Source organism: Vulpes lagopus, chromosome 7 (assembly GCF_018345385.1).
Source record: "Vulpes lagopus strain Blue_001 chromosome 7, ASM1834538v1, whole genome shotgun sequence".
In the NCBI taxonomy this organism is placed as follows: domain Eukaryota; kingdom Metazoa; phylum Chordata; class Mammalia; order Carnivora; family Canidae; genus Vulpes; species Vulpes lagopus.
The window spans coordinates 72156218-72181124 of NC_054830.1; the positions used below are offsets into that span (position 1 = coordinate 72156218).

At 34.5% G+C, this 24907-nt stretch overlaps 1 protein-coding gene across 1 annotated transcript; it reads right to left on the reverse strand.

The window, feature by feature from the left end:
• Positions 1-1749: 1749 nt before the first annotated feature.
• Positions 1750-11673, reverse strand: LOC121495174 (olfactory receptor 13D1-like). Its single transcript, XM_041762443.1, is given in 2 exon segments — positions 1750-2702; positions 11571-11673. Coding segments are annotated over 2 exon segments (1056 nt in total).
• Positions 11674-24907: the final 13234 nt, after the last annotated feature.

Genomic DNA, 24907 nt, shown 5'->3' on the forward strand with positions numbered 1-24907 from the left:
TATCAAAATATAGATCATTAGCATAACCTTAGAAGAGTTCCCTAATGTCTCTTCCAGTCTTCCCTGTCTCATGTCTCCCAAAGTAGCTACCTTTCTCATATTTTAATCCTATTGATTAGTTTTATCTTTATTAGAACTTTAGTATGTACTCTTTATTGTTTAAAGTAAAATCCGGATCCCTGGGTGGCGCAGCGGTTTGGCGCCTGTCTGCCCGGCGCGATCTGGACCGATCGAATCCATCGGTCCGGTGCATGAGCTGCTCTCCCTGCTTGTTCTGCTTCCTCTCTCTACGTGTTGCCTACATAAATAATAATTAAAAAATAATAGTAATCATCTTCTTCGTTCAGTATTAGCATTTCAAATAGATGTACATAAGTAATGTCTACAACTTGATGAACTAGGAGATAAGTATGCACTCATAAAGCTTCATCACAATATGTGCCACAAACCAATCCATCACCTCCAAGTTTCTTCCCACCCTCTTATTTATTATTATTATTTTACAGTAAGAACACTTAACATAAGATGTACCCGCTTAGAAAAATTTGAAGTATACAATAATTTAAAGTATTGTTAACTGTTGGTACCATGTTATACAGTATGTGCCTAGAACTTACTCATCTTGTCTAACCAAAACTTTGTACCCTTTGACTAATACCTTGCTGTTTTCCTCTCCTTCCAGCCCTGGCAATCACCATTCCAGTCTCCCTCTGAGTTTGACTATGCCCTCCATAACTAAAAGGGTATATGAGGCAAGAGGATATAGTAATTAGGATTTACATGGCTATAAGTGGTAAAATCTAACCTATTTGCACAAAATACAAATTTGGTTCATATAAATAAACTGTGCAGAGGTGAGTTTGATCCTAGTCATTGTTGGTATCAGGAGTTAGAATGGCATCATCAGGCACATTCTCTATCTCAGCTCTACTTTCTTTCTCAGTCTTTCCCACAAATTGACAAGGATGACCAGCAGGAGCTCTACGTTTACATTCTATGTGCTTAGAGATTATTACAGAAAGAATACGTTTTTTTCTGACACTGAAGCAGCACTTTTAGGATTGTATTTGATTAGCCTGATTCAGGTCACTTGCTAAACTATACCAATCACTATGATTAAAGGAATAAACTTAAAAAAAAAGTTAATTAATCTTCAGCAGACCCTGTTTCCATGCTTACCCATATTTTCAGAGGGTTAGGACAGTCCCACCCTGTACAATATGGATTGGGAGATGGGAACTATTGGTCTGTCAAAAGAAAAATCTATATAATTTTCTGTATATTGTACAGATCTACAAACTATGTAGTGATATTATTAAGTGATATTGCATAACAAAAACAACAGATATCCAACTTCAGACACCGAGAAAAGAGAGAAGAGAGAAGGAAGAAGTGGAAAGGATATATATGGAAGAGAGAGAAGAGGGGAAATGAAAAAAGACAAGGGAGGAGAGAGAGAGACAGAGGAATTGATTTAGAGAGATTGAGGTTGAGAGATTGATTCATCTTGATGAACAGCATCATGACCTTCATGGGAGCAATTAGCAAACCTGTTTAGGGCTGGAAACCCAGCAGATAAGGCACTATTTAGAAGATTTACATGAACATTTATGTTGAAAAGAATGGGAGTCCAATATTTGGCTTTGCAAACATACAAGTTATCATGACAGTAGGTTTTGCAGACTCATCTTTGAATACAAAAGACAAGATCTGTTTCCCCACTTAGGATATCACATGTCTTAAGGCCTTTCATGATTTCAATAAATGTAGGTGTCTGCTCAGGACTTTCTTCACAGCCTCTTTCACCTCCTTATTTCTCAAGCTGTAAATGATGGGGTTCAACATCGGCGTTATCACGCCATAAGACAGCACGACGATCTCATCAGAAGTGTTTGTGTCCTTTGACTTGGGCTTCATGTACATAAAAAGGGCTGAACCATAGAACAAGATAACCACAGTCAGGTGGGCTGAGCAGGTAGAAAAAGCTTTCTTTCTCCCCTCAGCAGAATTAATTCTCAGGATGGAAGAGAGGATAAAAACATAGGAGATGAAAATTAACAGTAGAGGAAGCATCAGTATAACAATACTTGCCACTGTCATAATAATCACATTGATGGTGATATCTGAGCAGATGAGTTTAAGAAGGGCCAGGATCTCACAGGTAATATGATCAATGACATTATTCCCACAGAAAGGCAATATCATTGTCATGACTGTTTGCAGTAGGGAGATCAGATAGCCTATGATCCAGGACCACGCAGCCATGTGCACATAAAGCACCCTGTTCATGATAATGGGATACCTCAGTGGGTTGCAGATGGCCACATACCGATCATAGGCCATCACAGCCAGGAGGACACACTCAGTGCAGCCTAACCCAAGGGAGACAACCATCTGCAGAGCACAGCCAATGAAGGAGATAGATTTTGTTTCAGACCTAAATAAAATGAGCATTGTAGGAATAAAAGAAGATGTGTAACAAATGTCCAGGAATGAGAGATTCCCAAGGAAGAAGTACATGGGGGTGTGGAGGCGAGAATCCAGTATGCTGATGATGATGAGGAGGCTATTTCCCAGCAGAATTATCACATACATGATGAGGCAGAGCATGAACAGAAGAAGCTGGAGCTCTGGGTATTGGGAAAGTCCCACCAGAAAGAATTCAGTCACAACTGAGTAATTCTCCATCTTCATGTGTTCCATGTTATCTTCAGTGTTTAGAAAGGGACATGACTCAGCAAAATTTAAATTTATAATGTAGATTTTTAGTATACCTTTACTTCCTTTTTTTAAAAAATAAATTTATTTTTCATTGGTGTTCATATACCTTTACTTCCAATATTGTATTGGATTCATCCTGAAACACTCCTAAGAATCAAAAAAGGAAGGATATGTTATTAATTTTTTTGATGATGGATAGTAGTAAGGCTTTGAGAAATCCAAGACATCTGAGAACTACACAGCAGCATAGTCAAGGCTATTAATACTCTGAGAGTTCTACTGGAAAGTGCCAGATAAAATTTAGGACAAACTACTTTTGAATGTAGATAGATAAGGATGTTTTTATTAATGGAAAATTTTAAATTAAAGCTGTTTTCTGATGAAACTGTTCTCTATTTAAAGGATTATGTAGATCTAGGACCATATCATTTAACCTGGATATAACTTTAGTAAAATGTTCATTTTTTCAGAGTCTCAGCTCGAAGTAAACTGGGAAAAATCAATAATTATTTCTCACATCATTTGAGTCAATGTAGATAATATCTGTTAGCAATTCCAACATGGAATATATATGATATATAATTATATTTACTCTATGTAATATAGTAATATTAAACATATATATATAAAGATGAAGCAAGAATAGCTTTCTCTCTGTTCATAAAAGGTCCCAGATGAAAGAGGTCATTTCTCAGAATCTAGGTCAAAAGAAAAGAAAACAGAAACAATAACTTTACCAGAAACACCAAATTAACCTGTCAGGTAGGCCTGTCTGAACTTGTTCAGTTACCTTTGCTTTCACTTTTGCCATTTCTTCTCCTATGGTGGTGTCAAGGGAGGTTTTGTTTCCTCATGATCTTCATCAGCAACCCTACAAAAAACATCTTTAACAGGAAAATATGATTTGTGTAAAACGACATGCTTCCTGTGCAACACAACTTCCAGAGAAGTTCTCCAGCTCCCCTCTAATCACATTACCTCCTGATTCTTCTACTGTACAAATTCTGAAGGCGCCACTGACACCCCAGATGCTTTGAAGAGGCCATGCTATTTTTCAGTCTCCCCTTAATACTGCACTCTTCTTTATGCATTTGTACATGTTGTTTTCTTAAGCTAGAAGGGCCTCTCCTTAGACATCACCTTTTCTAGGAAAATAATCTCACCTCCTGTTGTGTGGATGATGCCCCTTGTATGTAACAGTCACAACACTCTGTACTTAATGTCTCTCATAAAATCCTTCATTTATTCGTCTATACAACTCAAACTCTGCCTTATATGCTATGGTAGGTCCATTATGAGAACTTGTTTTTAACAATGGAAACTGGATGCAGAATGCTTATCAGTTATTTTAAGCTTGCAAGAAACAAAGTCTATACTATATAACATGTTTCAATATGAAAAAAATGGGACATTTTACAAAAACTTTATCAAACTAAAATATCTTGTTACTCCAAATTGTCAAGAGTAGAATAAAATTATGATCAATATTAATTATGCATATATAAGAATCATAAAGTACAGCCAAACTGTATACTAAAGTGATATAAAATTTATTTCATAAATTAATAAAAATTCAAATTAATGTTTGAAAATCTATCAATGTAATACACTAAACAAGTAGGCAGAAAACAAAATACATGATCATCTAATAAGATGCCAGAAAGCATTTAATAAAATACTGCACTCATTCTTAGTAAAGTTGTTTAGAAATCTAGATATGGGAGGATACATAATTAATATAATAAAGATCATCTGTATCAAATCATTGGCCACATGATTCAAAATGGTGAAACTCTGGAGTATATTTGTAAAAGTCATCAAAGATTGGTATTAGCACTATTTTTTTTAACATTTTTTTCTTCTGAATGATCCACCTGATAGAATATAGTAAGAGAAATAAATGATATTGCATGTCCTTTCATGTTTCAAGTTTGATCAGGATTTGAACAATTGCAGAATTTTTTTTTTCTTTTAGGTTGCTAGAAGTCTGGTTTGTGTTGATCCTGGGTCATTCTTTATTCATAAAGAATATGAGATGATATACCTTCATATGTTATACAACCAATAAAAATTGTAATCTTGGAGAAGAGTAAAGGGAAAGGAAAATGTTCATGGTATAATGTTACATTCAAATAGGAAGTTTCATAGCAATATAAATGATCACAATTGGTATATATGTGGCTGAAAAAAGCCACAGCAAAATGTTAATTAGTTTTCTCTGGAATGCATTTGGAAACATTATTAATATTCTTGATTTTCTTCATTTTTCCCAAATCTTTCCTTATTCTCCAAGTATGCAAAACATGAAGAATATATATTTTATGACTATAAAGGCCAGAAGCATTTAAAAAATCTTCAATAATGTACTAGCAAACTGAATCCAAAAATACATTTAAAAAATCATTCACTACAATCAAGTTATTTATTCTCAGGAGGCAAGAGTGGTTCAATATTCACAAAACAACCAATGTGATACATCACATCAATACAAGAAAGGTAAAAGCTATATGATCATTGCAACAGATGTTGAAAAAGCATTTGACAAACTTCAATATCCATTCATGATAAAAACCCTCAACAAACTAGGTTTAGAGGGAACATAGCTCAATAAATGCCACTTATGAAAAACTCACAGCTAGGATCATCCTTAATGGGGAAACTGAGCTTTTCCCCTTAAGTCAGGAATAAGACAAGAATGCCCACTCTCATCACTTTTATTCAATACAGTACTGGAAGTCCTAGCTAAGGCAATTAGCTGATGAAAAATAAAAGGCATCAAAATCCGTAAAGAAGAAGTAAAACTTTCACTTTTTGCAGATGACATGATACCATATACAGAAAACTCTAAAGACTCCACCAAACACTACTAGAAATGATAAAATAATTCAGTAAAGTTGAAGAAATCTATATACAAAAAAATCAATATACAGAAATCCGTTGCGTTTCTACACATTAATAATGGAGTACCAGAAAGGAATTAAGAAAACAATCCCATTTACAATTGCACCAAAAATGAAGCACCTAAGAATAAACTTAACCAAAGAAGTGAAAGACCTATACTCTGAAAATTATAAAACACTGATGAAAGAAATGGAAGATGACACAAAGAAATGGGAAGACATTCCATGCTCATGAATTGGAAGAACAAATATTGTTAAAATGTCTACACTACCCAAAGCAATCTACAAATTTAATGCAATCCCTATCAAAATACCAACAAATTTTCACAGATCTAGAACAAACAATCCTAAAATTTGTATGGAACCACAAAAGACCCCAAGTAGCCAAAACAACCTTGAAAAAGATAAGGAAAGCTGGAGGCATCACAATTCCAGAGTTCAAGTTATATCACAAAGCTGTAATCATCAAGGCAGTATGGTACTGGCACAAAAATAGATATATCAATCAAGAGAACAGAATTAAAAAACCCAGAAATGCATCCACAATTATATGGCCAATCAGTCTTTGACAAAGCAGTAAAAAATATGCAATGGGAGAAGTTCTCCTCAATAAATGGTGTAGGAAAAACTGGACAGCCACATGCAAAAAAATGAAACTGGACCATGTTTTTTTACACCATACATGAAAATAACCTCAAAATATATTAAAGATCTAAATATGAGATAGGAAACCATAAAAATTCCAGAAGAGAGCACAGGCTGTAATTTCTGTGACATTGGCTGTAGCAACATTTTTCTAGATATGTCTCCTGAGGCAAGGAAAAAAAAGTAAAAATAAATTGTTGGGACTTCATCAAAATTAAAAACTTCTGCACACCAAAGGAAGCAATCTGCAAAACGAAATGACAGTTTACTAAGTGGGAGAAGAGATTTGCAAATGGCATATGAGATAAAGGGTTAATATCCAAAATATATAAAGAACCTATACAACTCAACACTCAAAATCCAAAAAATGAACAGAAGATTCTGAACAGACATTTCTCCAAAGAAGACATATAGATGGCCAACAGACACATGAAAAGGTTCTCAACGTCACTCATTGGTAGGGAAATGCAAATCAAAACCACAATGAAATATCCAAGTCAGAATGGCTAACATAAAAAGCATAAGAAGCAGAAGTGTTGGCAAGGATTGGAGAAAAATGAGTCCTCATGCACTGTTGGTGGGAATGCAAACTGGTGCAGCCACTGTGGAAAACAGTATGAGTTTCCTCAAAAAACTAAAAATAGAGCTATCCTATAATTCAGTAATCATACTACTGGGTATTCCCCCCACTCCCGCCATACAAAAACACTAATTCAAAGGGATACATGCACTCCTATGTTTACTGCAGCATTATTTACAAAAGCTAAATTGTGGAAGTAGCCAAAGTGTCCATTGATAGATGAATGGATAAAGAAGATGTGTGTGTGTGTGTGTATAATTGAATATTATTCAGTCATAAATGAAATCTTGCCATTTGCAGCAATATGCATAGGGCTGGAGAGTATAATGCTAAGTAAAATAAGTTAGTCACAGAAAGACAAATACCATATGATCTCACTCATATGTGGAACTTAAGAAACAAAACAAATGAGCAAAGGAAAATAAAAGAGAAAAACCAAGATTATAGAGAACAAACTGATGATTATCAGAACAGAAGTGGGTGGAGGGATGGGTGAAATAGGTGATGGAGATAAAAGAGTACATTTAGGATGAGCACTGGGTAATGTATAGGATTGTTGACTCACTATATTGTATCCCTGAAACTGATAGGATACTATTTTAACTATACTGGAATTAAAAATTTTTAATAAAAAATCAGAAGTATTTAGAAATATTCCTTTTAAGGAAAGAGGGGCAAGGATTTAGAGAATGCTGTCCTCAGTTTCCACTAAAACACAAGAAAGGGTAAGAACAGCTAATAGAGATATTGGAGAGAGATTTTCTGTTGATTTATTACATGGATTGATTTAAGGACATTTAATGTTTTGATTCCAATCAATCACTCCACAAATTATATACACCCTGAGCGGACACCCTGAAACAGTTCCAATTCTTGGAATAGGATTCTAGAGTTCACCATTCCGGATGATGCAGGTGGTCAGTACAGATAGGATGTACTTCATGGGGCACTCAAGTGTATCACACAAAAAGATAAGGCAGAGGAGTGACCAACTTGAGGAGTGGGGGGTATTAGTGATTACTGTTACCTCAGCTTCTTTATTTCTACCAAAAAGAGGTAAAGTTTCAGTTTCTTTCCTAGTTCTTTTTTGTCCTTCTATTGATGCTCCTCTTTGGAGATCACCTATAGAGGGAAAGCAAACTCTGCTTGAAGACTTGGATCATGAAACAGTCACCCTTCTCCCCATGTTTACCAAGAGAAAAGAGTAGAAGTTTGTAAAGCACATGTACTCACCTAGACTTCCTGATTTTAACTCAAGGAACCTCTTGAAATGGGCTGTTTCCCTCAGAAGGAAATCAAATGCATTATCACATCCAATCTACTGCTTCAGCTAGTTTCCCCTCCTGTTTATGAAACAACACCCTCTTCATGATATCAGACATCCCTGGTGCTAGATCTCCAGTGCTTGTCCAAATACATAGCAACCCCAAAGTTGCTAATAATGAGCAATAGTCCTCTAGTTAGAGCAAGGCTTCTTTTCATTTTCTTATATGGCTTTGAGAATTATGGATTTTCTCATTCACATTTCTGTTTGGAAACAAAGAACACTTCTTTGTTGCTGGGAGCTTCAATGAGCTGGACCCACTGCTGGGATCAATTCACCCAGCTTACCTCTTCATGCTCTGGCCATCTCCAGGATTATACTACAGTGCATAGCCCTCTGTCTCTAGAAGCCTGCTATGTCCCGGTCCTTTTACTCCTTTGTCCCCTTAAGTCCTGATAAAGAGATGTACTATATCTTATTGGAAGGCAGTTGGCTTGGAGGACCTAAACTTCAGTCTTGGCTCTGTGGCATATTGGCTGTATAAACCTGGTGCAAAACATTGTCTCATAGCATGATGTGTCATTTAAAATGGGATAATGGTACCTGTTTTTAGAGTTGTCTTGAGGATTAATGCAATGTATTTGAAAGTCATTGGCATAGATCGAAGGCATAACACATGTTAGTTTAATCTGAATGCCTAGGGCTGGTGTTCTTTCTTTTTCCATGATAAGAGAAAGTGACATCTAAAATGGTGTTCATGCATATCCATGGTATTTTCTTCACCCAATAATTCCTTAATTTTTGCATTGTCTTATTCAGCACTTTTAAAATAAAATAAACTACTCATAATTCCCAGTTCCTGTCACCTTTTCCTTTCTGGAAATACCTCTTCTCACCTTTGTCCTAAGGTTCCCTGTTAAATCTTCGGCATGGGAGTTTCATTTTCTTTATCTGCAGTAGATATAATCACACACAACTATTAGTAGTGGTGAGGAGAGGGAAAAATAAAGCTTTCTGCCCAACAGAGCATCATGTTATAATTTGTATGCAATAGTAAATTAATAAGTCACATAAGTACTTTCTGCCTCTGGGTGCTAAATATTTATTTCCAGAGGCCCCACCAGTGGTTCAGGTAATCAATTTAAATCCTCCCTTGTTTTCTTTTAAGAGATTTTGAAATCCCAGAAGTGATTTAAAGTTGAATATTCAAATAATATAGAAGGTAGTAACTTTTAGGTACATTAGGAATGATGTTTCAAGAACTTATTATACTTATTAAACAGTCATTTTTCTCCTCTGAATGATTACTTCCCTGATTATACAGATAATGCATACTCACTATAGTAATTTGGAAATCCAGAAAATCCAAAGGGAGAAATGAAAGTCATTCATAATTATAGAATAAACACTAATATTTTGACATACTATCTATTCATATACTATATTTATATGCATAAGACCATGCTGCATTTCTTGATTTATTTTTAATAATTAATAATATATGTATTTCCCCATATTAGGTAGTCTTAATGGAATTCATAATATATTTAACTGATAAACAGGAAAAACATGTAAGGAGTAGAAATGAAACCAGTTTTTTGCTGGAATCTCAGTAATTTTTCACTTTTCTGGCTTTTTGAATGGATGACAAGGTTGGAGGACTGGGGTCAGATTCCTTCACTTTATTCCCTGTGAGGAAAAAAGATGCACTCTCCTGCCATTGCTTCCCAACTGTCCTTGAAACTTCACTTACTTTCTAGCAACTTTCTGGCCCTTGACCCTCTGTGTACTTCCAGGCTGTAGTGTTTTTAACTCCATTTACACTTCAATTCTTCCAGCATTCCAGAATTATGTAGGCCTTAGTTAGAACACATTTCTGTTCATATTTTAAGATTCAGATATACGCCAGGACCTTTGCTAAAGTTTGATGCCAAGTAGATTCACTCCGTGTTGTGAGGGGGTACATTAAAAAATGAAAAAGACTCTACCTCTTTGATGGAGGGAGTAGCAAAGTTCCAAAGCTTGTTGGAGTAGAACTCTCTGCAACTATTTTTGAATTTGCCATAAGTATTGGTGCTTTGTTTTAGCAGGCAAGTAATTTGGTAGGACTCAAATTTCAAACTTATCGGCTCTGAGGATAGACAGCCACTGAAATCTCTGCTCAGGTATTTTAAGCTTAGTTAGCTCTGCTTATTGGTAGTTTAGGGATCAGCCAGTATTTGGGCAGAACTTATACAGAAACCTGGGTCTCTCATTCTTTAGCTGTCTCTTTTCTGTGTGTGTGTGTGTGTTTGCTTCTAAGTTTTTAACTGCTGTGATCTTCCCAAACTCTGTCCTCTGTCAAGTCAATGAGATTTCATTTTCCATCTGAATTTTAGTTACCCATAGTGATGGTGACTTTGTCCTTCCCTTATCTTAAAACCACTAAAAGGGAAACTTGCCTGGTGCTGTTCCTTCTTAGAAATGTTGACTGCTTCCATTCATTGTGTGGATGCTGTTGGCCACTTCAAAGGTATCTTTGTTTTGTTTTTATTTTTTAAATCTTTAAAAATTTTTTACTTCGATTCCAGTTAGATGGTATACGATGTAATATTAATTTCAAGTGTACGATTTAGTGATTGAGCACTTAAATCAACACTTGGTGCTCCTCACAAGTGTCCCTTATCACCATCACGTATTTCACCCATCTCTTCACTACCCCTCTGGTAACCATCAGTTTGTTCTCTATTGCTAAGAGTGTTCCTCTTGCTTTTTATCCCCTATGATCATTTGTTTTGCTTCTTAAATTTCACATATGAGTGAAATCTCATGATATTTGTCTTTCTCTGACTGATTTTGTTTAGCATAATACTCTCTAGCTCCATCCGTGTCATTGCAAATGGCAATATTTCATTATTTTTTTTTAGTGGCTGAGTAATATTCCATGGTGTGTGTGTGTGTGTGTGTGTGTGTGTGTGTGTGTGTGTGTGAACATCCTCATTGTTGTAGTAAGAACATTTAAAATAAGACATAACCTTTCTTGACAAACTTCTAATTGTACAATCCATATTGTTAGCTATAGGAACAATGTAACCACAGATCTCTAGAACTTACTCATTTTGAAATTCTGAAGCTTTATACCTGTGGAATAACCACTCACATTTACTCCTCCCCTCAACCTCTGGCAAGCAGAGGTTCTACTCTCTGCTTCTGTGAGTTTGACTATTTTAGATTCATCATGGAATCAGAGAGTATTTGTCCTTTATGACTGGTTTATTTCACTTAGCATAAGGTCCTCAAAATTTATCCACGTTGTGGCATGTGGCAAGATTTCCCTCATGTTAAAGGCTGATTAATGTTCCATTGTGTGTATATACCACATTTTCCTTAACCATTCATCCATCGACATTTAGGTTGTTCTGTCCTCTTGGCTATTGTGAATAAAGCTCCAGTGAACATGGGGGATCAAATATCTCTTTGAGATCCTGGCTTCAGGAAGTTGTAAAAAAGTTTTTTACCTAGAGTTTATGGTTGATCCAAATGCTGTCATTATTAGAACATTCTATTTCATAGAATACGTGCATTCTATTTCACATTCTATGTATTATTTCCACATCTGTTATAAGTGAAATAAAACAAAAAGTTATACTTTCTTGTACTGTCTTAATCTGGTTTTGAAATAAAAATTAAAAGGATGATGTAGGTTTCACTCTGGTTTTTGCTAAATAATTTGAATGAGGACTATGTGTAGCTTGAAGGTTTGGTAAACTCATATGTAAAACTTTCCCCCAGAACTACTAAATTTCACTTAGAGGTGAGTGAAAATAAAGATTTTTTCCCCCCATCTAAGCTACCAGTCCCCTTGAATTTTATTTGTTGGTGTCGTATGGGGTTAGGAACCACTGCTAGAGAGTATATGTAGAAAAGGAATTTCTGTGTCATAGTCCATACACATATTCATCTTTTTTGGTAATGTTTATTTTTTAAAACAATTTAAAAATGTTTAATGGTTTCTTTTATTTTGGGATATACATTAATCTTTACTGATTTTCCAAATTTGCATCCTAATAGAAGTGTATGAGGACTACTTTTGCACAATGTTCTTGTCAATACTTACTATTGACCAATTTTTAAATTATTAACAATCCAGTCTTATTAGTTTGGAGAAGCATTCTTTAAGCCTCACATAACTAGATATTATTTGAAGGGTTTTAGAAATTATATGGGGTAGACCTATGAAACACTGACTAAAGATATTTCTGTTTGGTTTGTCACAAGATTAGGTGCATATAAATCTGCTGAAGGAAGCAGATAGGTGGAACCAAATGTTGGCCCAGTAGAGTAGTATAAATTCTACGTATTTATATGTTGGTGTATCCCTGTGTAGGTACTTTGAAGAGCCCTTTGTAAACATTGCTGAAGGAATCATATTTTCTATTATATTGTAAGATCACTAGATGGTAGCACAGACTAGCTTTTCTTCATCCTTTAAGTACAAATCTCTAAGTGGAACTATGGATCAGCTCCACTGGTCTCTCTTGTTTGCACTTCAAAATGTTAATTCATATTCCCATTGCAATGACTTAGATTTTGTGTTTCTCCATATTATTTTCATCACTTAGTATTTAACTACTTTTTAGGTAAGCAATGTCACATTTATAAATGTTTCATTTCTCTGATTACATGTGATTTGATTATCCTTTCATATTTTTATTGATATTGGTCATAGAACTTGCAGGTGGTTTTTTTAATTGGATGCATATGTTTTTAGAAACATATTCTGGACTCCTTTTTTATTTTTGTGTACTACAGATAAATTCTTCAATTTGTGTCTAATGTTTAAACTTTCTTGATGGTGTCTTTTGTCACATAGAATTTTTAATTTTAAGGAGGCTGAAGTTCTTGCTTTCTCTTTTTGTCTTTTAGCTTACAAATACTTTTACTGCCTGTATGTCATAAAGATATCCTTCCATAATTTTCTATAGAAGTTCCAAAATTTTGCTTTTTAGAATTTGGCTATTAAATCTTTCTCAAATTGATATGTGGCATAGTATAAGGTAGACATCTATATAGTTATCTTTTTTGTTAGTATGAATCATCAATAACCAAGCATGATTTATCAAATAGTCCATTTGCCATGTACTGATTTACAATGCTTTCTCAGTTATCAAACCCTCTGATGATATGTGTTATCAATCTCAGAGATGCCTGGGATGTTTCTCGATTTTCTTTTCTATTCCTTTGATTTGGCTTTCTGTCTTCACCAATACTACATTATTTAAATACCTACAACTTCATAATCAGTTTTGATATCTAATGTAGTGGTTATCATCTCCTTACTCTTATTTTGCAATATTTTCTTGGTGGCTCTTGATCTTTTATTATTTTATGTAAATTTTAGGATCAACTTAATGATATCCAAAGAGGGGGAAAGAAAACCCCATTCCATTAGACTTTTGATAGAATTACATTAAATATAGAGAGAATGTTGGGGATAAATATTTTTGAATTTCATAACTATGTGTAAATTATAGCTCCCTGTTTATTTAGGCTCCCTATTTTTTAAAGACTTATTTTAGAGAGAGAGAGAGAGAGAAAGCATGAAGACAGGGAGGGGCAGAGGGAGAGAGAGAAAGAGAATCTTAAGCAGAGTCCCCACTGAGTGTGGAACCCAACATGGAGCTTGATTTCAAGACTCTGAGATCATGAACTGAGCCAAAATCAAGAGTTGGATACTCAACGGATTGAGCCATATAGGTGCCTCATTTCCATTTTGTTTTTTAATAAAGATTTATGTTTCCTCATAAAATACTTGTGATCCTTTTATTAGATTTACTCATAGGCACTTGTCACATATGTTGTTATTGTAAAATCCTTTTAAAAACATGTATATGTTTAAATTTTTAAATTATAATTTAAAAAATTGAGTATAATTGACATACAATGTTACATTATTTTGGTGTATTTTGTACACTATGGTGTACACCATAGTGATTAAACTACTCTATATAAAATACATATATTTTTAACCAGTTGTGATTGGGATAAGGAACACAATTGATTTTTAAAATATATATATATTTTAAAGATTTATTTATTTATGATAGACATAGAGAGAGAGAGCAAGAGAGGCAAGACACAGGAGGAGGGAAAAGCAGGCTCCATGCAGGGAGCCCGACGTGGGACTCGATCCTGGATCTCCAGGATCACGCCCTGGGCCGAAGGCAAGTGCTAAACCACTGAGCCATCCAGGGATCCCTTGATTTTTAAAATATTGATTGATCTTTAGACTAAGCAACCATTATTAATTCAAATAATGTGTTTATAACTTTTCTTCATTTTCTATTAAATAATTACATTGTCTGGAAAAGTGATAATTTCATTTCTTCCTTTATAAACCTTATACAGTCCATGTCTTACTCTTTTTAAAGTTGAACTCTAGTCTGATGTTGACAGAAGAGGCAAAAACAGACATTTTAAAATCTCATTTTGAACATTAAAAGTAATATGTTTAATATTTCATCATCATGATATTTGCTGTGAGGTTTTGATAGGTGTCATTTATTATTTTGAAGTTCTGTTCTAATTTGCTCAGATTTTTTAAAAAAAGATTTTATTTATTCATGAGAGACACAGAGAGAGAGAGAGAGAGAGAGAGAGAGAGAAAGAGAGAGAGGGGGACAGAGACACAGGCAGAGGGAGAAGCAAACTCCATGCAGGGAGCCTGATGTGGGACTCGATCCCGGGTCTCTAGAGTCAGGCCCTGGGGCTGAAGGCAGGCACCAAACAGCTAAGCCACCCAGGGATCCCCGATTTTTAAAAGGAATTATAGATGCATATTGAATTTATCAAATACTTTTTCTACACTTACTGAAATAGACATGCTTTTTTCTAATTGATATTGTGAGTTACATTACCATATTTTCGAATGTTAAAATTTCCTTGGATCCCTGGGATAAATCTTATTTGAACGTTAGTTATTACTATTTTATATATTGCTGGATTATGTTAATATGTTATTTAGGATTTTCATATCTATGTTTGTAGTAGAGTGGCATGTATTTTCCTTTCTTTTACTGTTCTTGTGCAGTTTTTGTTTCACATTATACTAGGCTCAAAATATTAGTTTAAGAAGCTCTTCTTTTTTAAAAAAATATTTTGTTTATTTATTTGAAAGAGAGAGAATGAGTGCAGGATAGGGAAGGGTAGAGGGAGAGGGAAAAGCAGACCCCTGGCTGAGCAGGGAGCCCAATGTGGGTTTCAAACCCAGGACCCCAAGATCATGACTTGAGTTGAAGGCAGACGCTTAACTGATTGAACCAAATGAGCCAATTTTCTGAAACAAATGGATTGGATAGTTTTTCTGTTTTCAAAAATTTATTAGAATTTTCTAGGAAAACTACTTTGTCCTGGCAACTTTCTAAGTAACTATTTCAATACTTCCTTATCTTTAGTATTTTTTTCTGTTCTTCATTTTTTCATGTTTGAATTGAATGCTTAGTACACTAATTTTCAATTTTTATTTTTATGTTTATATTGAAACTTGAAATATTTATTTATTTATTTATATCTATGTATATTTTATATATTCTTGTATATTTATACATTTAATTAATGTTGATCGCCACAGAATTCAGAATTCACAATTCTATTTTCACTTTTTTATACCTTTCAATTTGACTGAAGTGTGTATTAAAGTCACCTACTTTTATTTAGTGTCTTCACAAAATTTGTATCTTTAATTCTGGAGATTTTTGTTCTTTTTATTTCAAAGCTGTTTGTATGAATGTTGAAGATTGTTTTTTCTTTCTGGTCTTTCTGCTATTATGATTTTTGCTTCAAGGCCTATTTTGTCTATTCTAAGCAATTAACTTTCTTTTGGTTGGTGTTTGTCTGGCATGACTTTTTCCACTCCATTGCTTTCAACCTCTTTTTGCCAAGTTTTAGATATTTTTCTTATAAGGAACGTAGGCAATGGAATATTACTCACCCATTAGAAATGAGAAATGCCCACCATTTGCTTCGACGTGAATGGAACTGGAGGGTATTATGCTGAGTGAAACAAGTCAATCGGAGAAGGACAAACATTATATGGTCTCCTTCATTTGGGGAATATAAAAAATAGTGAAAGGGAATAAAGGGGTAAGGAGAGAAAATGAGTGGGAATAATCAGAGAGAGTGACATAATATGAGAGACTCGTAACTCTGGAAACAAGGGGTGGTGGAAGGGGAGGTAGGTGGGTGGTTGGGGTGACTGGGTGATGGGCACTGAGGGGGACACTTGACAGGATGAGCACTGGGTGATATGCTATATGTTGGCAAATTGAACTCCAATAAAAAATAATTAAAAAAATAAAGTAGAGTGGGATTAATGAGAATCCAATCTGAGAATCATTGTCTTTTAACTGGTATGTTTAACATAATTATATCTGTTGTGAGGGAAAAAAGAGACTCTTAATCATAGGAAACAAACCGAGGGTCACAGGGGAGGGGGTTGGGGAAATAGGGTAACTGGGGGATGGGCATGAAGGAGAGCAGGTGATGTCATGAGCACTGGGTGTTATATCCAACACCTCTTGAACTCTACCTTTGAAAGTAGTAATACACTATATGTTAATTAATTGGATTTAAAATAAATTTTTCAAAAAACATCAAAAAATCGTATCAGTTGTGATGGATATTAATATGTTTGAATATATATCTTTAATCTTATTTTCCTTATTTGTTGTTTTCTATCTAGCATGCTCTTTTATTTGCTGCTTTTCCCCTCAACTTTCCTGACTTCTGTTAGATTGTGAACTTTAATTTCTTGACTGGCTTGAAAATTTGGTATCTTGTTTCTATTATTTTGCATTAACTCTTATTTTTATTTATGTATTTTTAAAAGGTTTTATTTATTTATATGAGAAAGAGCAGGCGAGTAGGGAGAGGGGTGGCAGACAGCGTAGAACCCTATATGGGCTCAATTTCACCATCCTAAGATTATGACCTGAGCTGAAACCAAGAGTTTGGTGCTCCACTATGTGAGCCACCCAGGTGCCCCAACTCTTATTTTTAAAAATGTTTGCTTAACATATATCCAAGGTTAAACCTACCTAACATACTTCGGTCTTCCTGAACAAATACAAGGATCTTAGAGCATTTACTTCTGATGGCCAGCCTCTCATCATCTTCTGTATTTTGGGTTCTAGAATTTTTATTTTCATGACCTTGTTTTTAAATTTGCTTTTTTTTTTTTTGCTTTTTAAAGTAAAGGCAATAATTTTATAAATTTATTAATATATTTATTAAGTCTGTTGACTGTTGCTTTTTTGTTTTTATTCCACTCTTTCCATTTAAATTGAATTTTCTTCTTCCTTGGGTACATTCTTTAATAGTTCACTCAATAGGGACATCTAGGTGGCCCAGTTGGTTAAGTGTAAGACTTTTGCTTTTGGCTCAGGTCATGATTTTGGGGTCCTGAGATGGAGCCCTCTGCACTCAGGAGGAGTCTGCTTAAGGATTCTCTCACTCCCTGTATCCCTCTCCCCTGCTTGTGTGCGTGCGTGTGTGGGTGGGTGAGCTTCCTCTCTCTCTCAAATAAAGAAATAAATCTCTAAAAAATATAGTTTATTTAATAGGTTCTGCGAATGATTAACAATTATCTTAGTCTTTGTTTGGAAAGTTATTTGTTTTTAGTCCTGAAAGATAATTTAGCTACTTTATAGTTTAGAGTCATTTCACTTCAGAAATTTGAAAATATGATTCAATTATCATCTGAATTCTATTTTCTCGATGCCATTTCTATTTTATTAATAGATACATATGACAAACTATTCTTAAAAATAATAGGACTGCTTATTATTAAAAGCAGACTTAAAATAGTAAGTGCTATTGTTTTTTAAACAACAATTTTTAAAATTGTTTCTCTGTTTCCTTTTTAAGAAACAATAGTAAATTCTCTTTGTGTAAAACATGATTTCTTTTTAGGCCCAATTCCATGTGGGTCTAGCTTTGCTAACATATTTTGCATTATTATAAATATTAGTGTTCATTTATATAATATTTTATATTTATATTTTATATATTATATAAAATATAATTTTATATAATATGAAAAACTTTTATGTTTTAAAATGTGAGGTGTTAGTATTCCTGCTAATTCATATAATATGGTATAGATATGCTATGTGTATATGTTACACATAAAAGAAAAAGTAGGAAGAGGTCTTCTTAGCAACTATACAAAGAGTCACAGCCTAGGGTTTATGCTTTTTATTTTGTAAGAGGGAAGTCAAAGAAAATTCTGCATTTTGAAAACTGAGAAATAATATTAAGGGAAAATACTAACAAGTTATAATAAACTTATTGAAAGATAATGTAACTCTGCACTCACTATACTCTTGTATCATTATACTTGGAATTTATTATGATTTCCTCATTGTATTAACACAGCTTATCAGACAAGGTAGTCAAATTCCCTACCTTAACCTGATGCTAGAAAACATAGCATAAGAATTTCTTAAAATTTTGTCTTCTTTTACATGATTATTTTCTTGCTTGTCTCTCTTCTCTTCTGTAATTTGCTTTTGCTTTATGTTCCTGAATTTTAACTTCAACTAGTGTGCTGGCCTTTGTTTTGGTTAATAACTATTTGCCATGAAGACAGAATTCCATTTTTAAGAAAGATTAATATGATGAATGCTCTGTTTGCTATTTAAGTATAGTCTTGTTAGTCTACTTCAATAATTTCTTTCATCACTGCCCCCAACACTGAGGCATTGATTTATTGTACCATTCAAAATCCTTTGAAAATTAAATGTTAGATTTGATGCATAAAATTTATATACAATAGCTCTTTCTCGCTAATAGCAATAGTGTTATTTATATTGTTCAAATTCCTAATTTTTTTGTTTGAAAAACCAATAATATACATTGGGCCTACATAGTAATACTAATATCCTGTAATAAACTCAGTCATATTCACAGTGTACCTAATATTAATTTAAATAGTCTTAATCAATAGTGTTCTACAATTTGATCATTTTTATATCCCATATCTATGTAAGAATAAGAGTAACATAGAGAAAGAGTTCCTTCTTTCATTCAGGTTATAGTTTAATTTCTTTGGGTTGAACTTCAAACCCTTAGTTCTCATTACATTTCCATATCAGAATAGGTCCTGAAAAACGTTAGTGATTATAGAATTTAGTTGTTTTAAGAATGCTACAAGATATATGGGTGATTATCCTGTAAATGTAGAGGAATGGCATTATCAAAAGTATCTTCATGGCCTTGTGGGTATTGAATGTGACTGCAGAAAAATATTGTAGGTATAACAAAAGTCTTTTACTGTGGTCTATTCAATGTGACATGTCATGGAAACCAATAGTTCCTGCAGAAATAGCTAAAACCAGATGGAAGACTTTAGCAGGAAATGTATCTTGTGACAGAAGTTTATTTATGACTTTCTCCTTATTACTTAGAGTTTACATTTGGTTAATTTTCTGATACTTAACTTTCTTCCCTCTCCCGTTCTTTCTATCCCCCAGGAATAACAGTGAAACATTGTTAAGTATTGAGTATAGGAAACTAAGTTTCAAAGGGACCATTAAAATTTATTTTTCATTACTGTCTTGTCAGAGTTGTAAACAATCTATTAAAAAGTTTTTCTTTTTAAATAGGATAACTTTTTTTTCTGAAAGAAGTTTAAGGATATTTATAATGACACTTTAAAAAAATTCATTTGTCACTCTTGCCTCCATTAGAGTCTGTTTTGCCTCACATGTTTAAATTGACAAATTTTCTGTGAATTTAAAAGATATGCATTTTTAGTAGTAGATACAATCTTCTATTTCAGAAAATCTTGTACAGACTGGTTTAATAAAGAATGATCTCTTGGTGATGTGAAAAAGAATCCTCTCTGTTTTGAACCTTCTAATAAATCACACAAAATGCTACCTTGTTTCCTCAAGAAAGGAGACATATACTAGCTTCTTCCTCAATGACACACTTACTTATTTTCATTGAAATGTCTTGAGGAGTTACCCAATTATCTAATCATATTGATACAGTATCTTAAACTTGAGTATTTACCACCATTTACTTATTTATTGTTATAATCCTAAAACATTTGATGGTTTCTTTATTTTTTAATTTTTTTTGATGGTTTCTTTATATAGAGTATAACCTTAAAAAATTTTTTTTGTTAGAAATATTTGTAATCACAAGTCAAAAATTCCTAACAGTATGTCACAATTTAAATTTCTTGAATCCTCTGGGACTGTTTTGCCACTGGATAGAATGGTAAAATGATTTTAACTTCTATTTTGTAAACATAGTGTATCTTCTTGATGAGAGTGCCATGTCCTACTATTACTGTATTATTATCTATGTATCTCTTTATTTTCATTATTAATTGATTGATATAATTGGCTGCTCCCACATTAGGGACATAAATATCCATAATTGTTAGGTCTTCTTCTTGGATAGACCCTATATGATATAGTGTCCATCTTCATCTCTAATTACAGTCTGGTTTAAAATCTAATTTATCTGATATGAAGGATTGCTACCCCAGCTTTCTTTAGAGGACTATTTACATGGTAAATGATTCTCCACTCCCTCATTTTCAGTCTGAAGTGTCCTTAGGTCTAAAATATGTAAACAGCATATAGATGGGTCTTGCTTTTTTATTCAGTCAGATACTGTCTTTTGATTGGATCATTTAACCCATTCATGTTCAGAGTAACTATTGAAAGATATGAATTTAGTGTCATGTATTACCTATACAGTCTCTGTTTCTACAGATTGTTTCTTTGGGCTCCCTCTTCACTTATAGGGTCCCCCTTAATATTTCTTGCAGAGCTGGTTTGGTGGCCACATATTCTTTAAGTTTCTGTCTATCCTGGAAGCTCTTTATCTCTTTTTCTATTCTGAATGACAGCCTTGTTGGATAAAGTATTCTTGTCTGCATGTTTTTCTCATTTAGTACCCTGAATATATCATATCAGCTTTTTCTGGCCTGCCAGGTCTCTGTGGATAGATCTGATATTTCCCTCCATATAAATTAGGAATCTCTTATCTTCAGCTGCTTTTAGGATTTTCTTTTTATCTCTGAAATTTGCAAGCTTCATGATTATATGTTGACATGTTTATTGGTTTCTGTTGATTTTTGGGGGAGTCCTCTCTATCTCTTGGATATGTATGCCTGTTTCCTTCCCCAGTTTAGAGAAGTTCCCAGGTATGATTTGTTCAAACATAGTTTATGGTCCTCTCTCTCCACTTCCTCTGGAATCCCAATGAGATGAATATTATTCTTTCACAAACTATCACTTAATTCCTGAAGTCTTTCCTCCTGGATTTTTAGCTGTTTTTCTCTCTTTCTTCAGCTTCCTTCCTTTCCCTCAACTTGTCTTCTATGTCACTCATTCCCTCTTCTCCCTCATTAACCCTAGCTGTTGGAGCATCCAGTTTAGACTGCCTCTCAGTTAAAGTATTTTTAATTTAAGCCTGATTAGATCTCAGCTCTGCAGTAAGAGAATCTCTAAAGTCTTTTATCTTTGAACAGCCACCGGTAATTTTATGATTGTAATCCTGAATTGTATCTCTAACAGCCTACTTAAATCCGTATCCATTAGATCTGTGGCAGAGAGTATTACTTCTGGTTCTTTCTTTTGTGGCAAATTCTTCCCTCTAGTCATTTTGTCCAGTGCAGAATGGCCATATGAGCAAGCAGAGTAAAAAATATCAACCATGACCTAAGTAAAATACACCCTAAACAATTCTGAAGAAGTCAGGGACCAGAAAATAAAAGAAAAAGAAAAGGCCATGAAAGTGAAAAACAAATTTAAAAAATGGTAAAAGTTCAAAAAAGTTGGAGGGAAGGACGTGGTGGGGGAAAGAGAATATAGTCTCACAGAGTGGACCAAGATGGTGATCCCCTTGGTTCTTAGTGTATTTTGTTCCGTATGTTGGAAGATGCTAAATTCCAAAGTTATATAAGCCAGCAAAAATTATATAGAGAAACAACAGCAACAACAAAAACAAAAACAAGAAGACAAAAGAAGGGGGTGGAATGGGAAGGAAGAGAGAATATAATCTCATAGAGTGGACCAACATGGTGCTCCATTTGGTTCTGTGTGTATTTTGGTCTGTATGTTAGACAGTACTAAATTCCAAAATAATAAAACAAAACAAACAAAAACACCAAACCTTATATATCTACAAAAATTAAATTGAATATGTTGAAGCCAAAAATATCTATTGACATGTAATTATAAAAATATGAAAGTCAAAAGGAAGAAACTTAAAAGGTGAAGAGTTGATAAAATATTGTAGTTAAGGCAGGTAAAAAGAAAGAATATTGGAAGTTTTTAACCTGAAAGATAAATAAATCATAAGAAAAAAACCCCTCAAGTTCTATACACTATTTTCCTTAGTCCTAGAGCTTTCCAGTGCTGTTTGGTCAGTCAACTTGCTGTTCCCCTGTTTTTCCAGCTGGTCTTCTGGGGACGGTGCCTGCTGAGCTGATTCTCAGGTGTCTGTGACTGGGTGGCAATGCCCCGCCCCCTGCCAGGTGGACCGGCTGGTGTAAAGCTGTTGCCCCGTGAAGCCTTTGTTCCCTAGAAGCCGCACCTCTCCCAGGTGAGAGGAGACCAAAAAGAGGGCAGCCAGATCTCCAGCCTGGGAGCTAAGGGTTCCCAGAGTGTCCCGAACTGCAGTCTCTTAGTGCGCACTGGCTCAGATCCTCCTGGGGCAGGAGTGTGGGACTGATTCCTACAATATGAAGGGCACTGGGCAGTGGCAGAGCTCTCAACGTCCTGTGTGCTCACTGGCTCTGCCTGTCTCAGAGGGAACAGATAGCTGGCTCTGTCCCCTGCTGGACCCCAGGGCGTTCACTTGCTCAAGTGCACACCTGCTCAGCCTCTCCCAGCTGCCCATGGAGGGTTGCTGCGTTCCAGTCCTTTATTAGGACAGCATGAGTCCCCTGATCCAAACACCGTTTGTGGTTAATGGCACAAGTTGAGCTTTCTCCTGGGCTCTCTTGTTCTTTCTGTGTCTTCCAAAATACTGAGACTTCACTGCCCCTCCTGCAATTTTGCCCTATTTCACCACTGAGCTCTTTTCAGGCGGGGAAGGCTCTCTCAGGAGCAGATTTCTAAAATTCCTGATTGTGTGCTGACTCACTTTCCTGCAGCCAGCTTAGAAGGCTTCCTCCCTCCCGCCATTTATCTTCCAATATAGCCCCTCTGTTTCTCTTTTCCACACTCCTACCTTGTAAGAAGCCATCATTTTTCTCTCTGTAGCATTCCAGCTGTTCTTTGTTTACATCTCAGGTTGAATTCATAGGTGTTCAGGATGGTTTGAAAGTTATCTAGTTAAATTTGGGGGACCAGATGAAATGAGGACCCCTATTCTTCCACCATCTTGTCTTCTCCCTCAAGTTGTTTTGCTCTACTCATTGCAAATAGATGAGATAACAGTAAAAAGAAACAAACAAACAAACAAACAAACAAAACTAGAGAGAAATGTGGGATGTACCTATAAATTTAGATTAATAATTTTTTGGTGATTCATTGAAACAATGAGAATGGTTGAGTTTGCCCTAGTAGACAATACTGGAATTTTAGGTAGTGACCATTTTGTGGAGGGAAATTAATATCATGTCAGCGTTTTTGTATTTTAGTTGAAAAACCAGATGAACTTTTTGAACAGTTAGTGATGATCACCTTGAATTAGAATGATTAATCTGGAAGGTAGACTGCATAAAATTAGGAAAAATTCAGAGACTGTGAAACCACTTCGAACATTGTTGTAATATCCAAGCTGAAAAGTTGTCCAAGCTACAACCACAGGATAGTAGCAGGGAACAAAAGGTATGTGATGGCCCTTAGAATAAAACAGATCTGTATTCAAATTCCATTTCAGACATTAATGATCATATTATTTGCCATTATCTAGAAGAGTGTAAATATTCATATATTTGTTGAATGAATGAATTGAACTATATTAATTCTAAAAGCTAATAGACTACTCTAAAATATAAACTCTAATTCTAGTTCTAAAAATAAACTCAGAATATCACTCGTGTGATATTTTTCTAAAGTATACAGCTAAGAATAAAATTAGAAAATATAAAAGACATGTTTTGGCTTCAAATAAGATATTTCTAAAACTGGCTTTGACTAAGGTTCTCAGGAGGTGGTGAGCTTCCCATTACTAGAGGTGTGCGAGAAAGGATGGATAATCACCCATTATGGCTGTGTTAGAGGATATGCAAACACAAAGTGTTAAACTAGATGCTTTTAATTCTGTGAGATTTGACTGTTGTGTTAACTGACCTTTATATATTATTTGATAGATTAGAAACTTATTTCCCTTGGAGGAGGTTAGGATACTTGATATCTGATATTGGTATCTAGTAATTGCATTTGAAACCCTACAAATAATTGGAGTCAAGATCATTTTTGGTGACAGTGAGGAGATAGCCTGTTTTAGTTGATAATATGTCTCAGAGGTATGCCGGAGAAATTTTTTTTTCACCATGAAATCTTTTATTTTATTGAATAAGTAAAGATGATAGAAGTGGCTTTGTATTATTCACATGTTTGTTATTCTTGAAGTGAAGGACATGTATACTTGACATGGTGTTGGGATTCAATATTTCTAAGTGAGGATACATAATTTTTTTCTTTAAAGATTTTATTTATTTATTTATTTATTTATTTATTTACTTACTTACTTACTTACTTACTTACTTACTTAGAGAGCACAAGCTAGGAGAGGGGCAAAGCGAAAGGAAGAGAGAGAATCTCAAGCAGACTCCATGCTGAGTGT